At 46.6% G+C, this 4621-nt stretch overlaps 1 protein-coding gene across 1 annotated transcript in view; it reads left to right on the forward strand.

The window, feature by feature from the left end:
• Megf10 (multiple EGF like domains 10) overlaps positions 1-4621 on the forward strand; it is a 149523-nt gene that overhangs the window by 131272 nt on the left and 13630 nt on the right. The window contains exons 17-18 of the mRNA XM_013349584.2: positions 849-977; positions 3275-3403. Coding sequence (XP_013205038.2) covers positions 849-977; positions 3275-3403 — 258 coding nt within the window. The remainder of the gene's footprint in view (positions 1-848; positions 978-3274; positions 3404-4621) is intronic.

Consider the following 4621-nt stretch of genomic DNA (forward strand, 5'->3'; position numbering starts at 1 on the left):
GAGTGCTGGGATTAAAGGCGTGTGCCACCACCGCCTGGCTTGGTGTGGCTTTCTAATAGCTCTTTCAGTGACAGTGGCCACTGATGATTTAGTTGTGTTGTCTTCTACTTCTTCCAGCCAGAAATTTCTATGAATAAACTGCTTCATATAGTTGGTGACCTTGGCACATAAAGTGAGATTCTAATGGCAACTCTGGAGCCTAGAGACCAGGACAGGATCAGAAAATCAAAGCCCTGAGCCTATGACCTAGGAACCCCAAGGAAAATTAGATTCCTGAGCCCACGACCTAGGAGCCCTAAGGAAAATCAGAGCCCTGAGCCCATGACCTAGGAGCCCTAAGGACAATCCCTCCAGATCTGGTCCTAACTCAATGTCCCCTCCGGGGAGGCTGGGTTTTAGGAGGAGCCCCATCATTGTCATTCTCAACACACCTTTCTCTTCCACAGCTCTTCCCTGCGCTGCTTCTCTGCTAGCTGATAGTTTTGCTATCTTGCAAAATAGAAGTGTTCAGAGAGGAGTTCCGACTCCCATTTTTCTCCTTTGTTCTTCCTTGGGTCTAGAACAGAGCTAGGTACACAGTCGGTGTCCAGTGTGATTTGTCTAACAATTGAATCTTTAAAGTAATTCTTGCTCCCTCAAGTCCTTCTGAAGCTGTAAATGTGTGGATATGTCAGTGATGTTGGTAGTTATTGCCACCAGCATTGTCTATCAACTAAAGTGTGAATGAATTGTCCATATTAGTGGTATGAACTTAGCACATGGAAGAAGGTTGGGAGACGGTGGAATGTTCTGTTCGGTGTTGACCTGGAGACTCCAGTTCATCTCTCCGTACTTGATGTGATTTTCAGCCTGTCCGCCTGCCCACTGGGGTCCCAACTGCATCCACACCTGCAACTGCCACAATGGAGCTTTTTGCAGTGCCTATGATGGGGAATGCAAATGTACGCCTGGATGGACAGGGCTCTACTGCACTCAGAGTAAGCAAGGAGGACGTCACCTGGGGGGGGATGGGGGACACCCACAGAGGAAATGTCCTCCCTGTTTGTGTGTATCATGTTAGGTGAGTGAGGGCTCCTCCCACATGTGTGATGCCTACTCAGTGACCTCCAGATAGCTCCCTTTCTCTGAGTGTTTAAGAACCCCGACATGCCAGGTCCCCTTCAGCTAGCTTCTGTGAGCACAGAGAGGTGGAGCAAGCCATGAAAATAATTCACTTCTAACGTGTATCGATGTCCTTTTCTCTTCTTTTATCAGACTGTATTTCTGTACGTGAAGTGCTTTTATTTCTTCTGAATGTGCAAATATGAGGATCCATGATAGGGAATAGGAAGTAAGAAGAGACACACACCTTGTAGATTAGCGAACAGCGTGCCCACAGAGAAAATGAGGTTTACCTACAGGAATCAACCAACTCCAGATGCCTGGCCCGCCTCCCATGGTGTCAGATTCAGTGTGTCTGGACCAAGACTTGTGAATCTGTGTTTCTGCCCATTGGTGACAATGTCAGCCCAGGATCATGTTTTCAAAGCCATCCCTCTAGTTCTTACTCCTAGCCCGTTCTCACACTGCCCTTTAGTTTCCCTGTGTGGTTTTTAGAATCAGATGCGATGTGTAAGCATCCCCCAGATGAACACATTGTGGAGAAATGCCCGCGGCTTTCAGCTAAGTGAAGCAACAAGCCAGGAAGGCATTTGTTACGGCTATTATCAACAGTAACGTAACTTTAAATGACAGCCGTGTTGAGGGAAAAAAGAGGAGTTAGGAAGTAGGTGATTCCTATTAAGTACTAGTTTGTAAGTGTGATAGAGAATAGTTGGAAGAAGACTTCTGGAAGTTTCTAGGAGGAGAGATGGCTATTGACCCAAGATTTGAAAGACAGAATTGGCAAGGGCAAATTTGAATGCTATTCTCTAAAGATTGTGTATCCATAAAGATGTTCGAACTCCCTAGGAAAAATCATAGAGATGATTTATAATTCCAAAGGTAGGCAAGACTTTAAACAGAGGACCCTTTAAAGTGCACCGAGCACAACATAACGTTACCTGCATGGGTCTGGTCTGACCATAGTTCTGCCTGCCGTTTGCCAGACTTGGGATACTCGAGGCTTAGTTCTTATCTGCAGCATAGGAAGGCCCACCTCTGGACTTTTAGGCCGTTAAAGATCAAATGGCAGAATGAACGCAAAGGATTTGGCGCAGAGTGGGGTGTCAAACAAATGTAGGATATGGGGGTATCATTACGAGCTGGCTTCTGAGATCTGTGTGCCAGTCCCGCTCCTGAAAATGCGAGCTTCCCTTAACTGGCAAAATAAAAGGCATGTATGGTATCTGGAAACAACTGAGGAATCTGCCTGTACTGAAGCCTTCATGGTGCCTAAAGCAGTCTTAGAGAGTAGCTGCTGATGCATGTAAGCCAAGAGCGTATGCATGTGCACAAGCATATATGTTCTGCCCCAGGCTTCTGGTGGTATAAATCTTAGAAGCTGTGTAGTAGCGTGAAGACCTAAAGGCCTTCACAAAGCACCTCTGAGACACAGCTGTCTTTCTTTAGGCATTCTGCCACATATATTTGATAATGGTAATAATATGATTTAAGTGACAAACAGACATGGAGGACAGGACTAGTAGGAGAATTTGAGTTGTTGTTGTTATTTATTTATTTATTTACTTACTTACTTACTTATTATGTATACAATGTTGTGTCTGTGTGTATGCCTGCTGGCCAGAAGAGGGCACCAGACCTCATTACAGATGGTTGTGAGCCACCATGTGGTTGCTGGGAATTGAACTCAGGACCTTTGGAAGAGCAGGCACTGCTCTTAACCTCTGAGCCATTTCTCCAGCCCAGAGTTGTTTTTTGTTTGTTTGTTTGTTTGTTTTTAACTTGTAAAAGCAACTCTAAAAGAGAACCAAAATACAAAGTACTCACTTCAGTCCGCGGAACTCAAATCCAGGATTCTAGAAACCGAGTGAAGAATAAAGGCAATAAATACCACATCCTTCCTGGGCTCCATGGAGCTTTGCAGGAAGACACCAGTGATGGTGACACGTACATCTAGGGAACTCTTCTGCGTCTGGCTTGTGGAGTGCAATCTCCTTGCAGGAGCCCAGACTTGAGAGTCCTAAACAGCCCTGTGACTGCTGAGGTGCATGGGAATGCCTTTACTCTTTAAGGTATTCCAAGTCCTTGAAGTTCAGCCCTAAGTCTGCGCAGGCAGGAGCTTTGTTTCTCACAGGCACCCTTCTGACTTCCTCTGCCCTCCCTCCTCACACAGGATGCCCTCTGGGGTTTTACGGCAAGGACTGTGCACTGATCTGCCGGTGTCAGAATGGAGCGGACTGCGACCACATCTCAGGGCAGTGTACCTGCCGCACGGGATTCATGGGACGGCTCTGCGAGCAGAGTGAGTACCCTGTGTGGCATCCCTGGGCACCTGGGTCACCTTTCTCCAGGGCCAGAGATGCAAAGGCAGCAGGGCTGCTGCTTCTTCCAGTTGTCTGGGTGATGGTTAGTTACCAGCACAGCTCACTTCCTCTTCTCAGGACCTCCCCGCTAGAATTTCTGCCGGCTGTCTTTCCTCCAGATTTTGAGTGACACCCAGCACTCTGGGTGGAAGGGGAGAGTCTGTAAGAATGAAGGCAGGTTCAACTTTTCCATTATGTCTTTTCTGGCTTGTCCTCCTTCTTGTAGTTTGGAAGATGATGGCTTGGAGCCTTAACGGAGATGTCCAGTTTTCCTTCATGGCAGCAGTGAATCCAGACTTACGTGGGAGGATACTGGTTAGGGAGAAATGCTGGGGTCCAGGGCATGGGAATGAGTCCAGGCAAATGTTGCCACTCTTTTGACAGTGACTATCAAATTTTCATCTGGATCTTAATCTTCAAGACGACACTCTGCCTTTGTATGTTTTCTTTTAGTCTTACCCAGGGAGAATATACGGCAGGAACCCCCATTTTTGTTGTTTCAATTGCCACCTTCCCTCCCAAGATTACAAGAATATTAACCTCAAATGGAGTATGTAAGATAAACATACTATTCTTTTTTTCTGATTTTTATTCAGTACTGAAGATGAAGCAAGAAAGGCCAAAGTTGTGTGAGGCCCACTCTCTGATGCTAAAGGCCCCAAGGCAGGGCAAAACGAGAGGTTACCACTGACTTCTGAGTTTATTCTTGGGAAGGTGGCCCCCAAGATGACTTGGGGTAGAGAGGGAATGGGCTGCATTAGTGGGTAGAATCAACATTCCTCCTTTCCAGTCCAGCTTTACAGAACCAGCGCAGCTCAGAGGTCTCAGCCTTAAGTGCGGATGCATGGCATGTCTGTACAAAACCACCCCTCCTGCAAAAACAGCAAGAGACTCCCAGAGCCCGTTCAAGACAAAGATGGCACAATGTCAGTCCTGTGTCACTGTTCCCGGTGGTCATAAAAGGGATACAGAGTCACAGTGAGTCGCATGTGCAGCAATCCCTGTGTATAATGCTTTCTATGCCTGCTAAACCCAGGCCTAGAAATCAGCACAGACTCTAAACAGACATGCATGCAAATGCCAAGCAACCAGTTAAGGTCTTCTTAAGGAAAACCTCTTCCGTGATTTCTCTGGATGTGGAATTACAGTGATTAAAG

This window comes from Microtus ochrogaster, chromosome 18 (genome assembly GCF_000317375.1).
Source record: "Microtus ochrogaster isolate Prairie Vole_2 chromosome 18, MicOch1.0, whole genome shotgun sequence".
NCBI lineage: Eukaryota > Metazoa > Chordata > Mammalia > Rodentia > Cricetidae > Microtus > Microtus ochrogaster.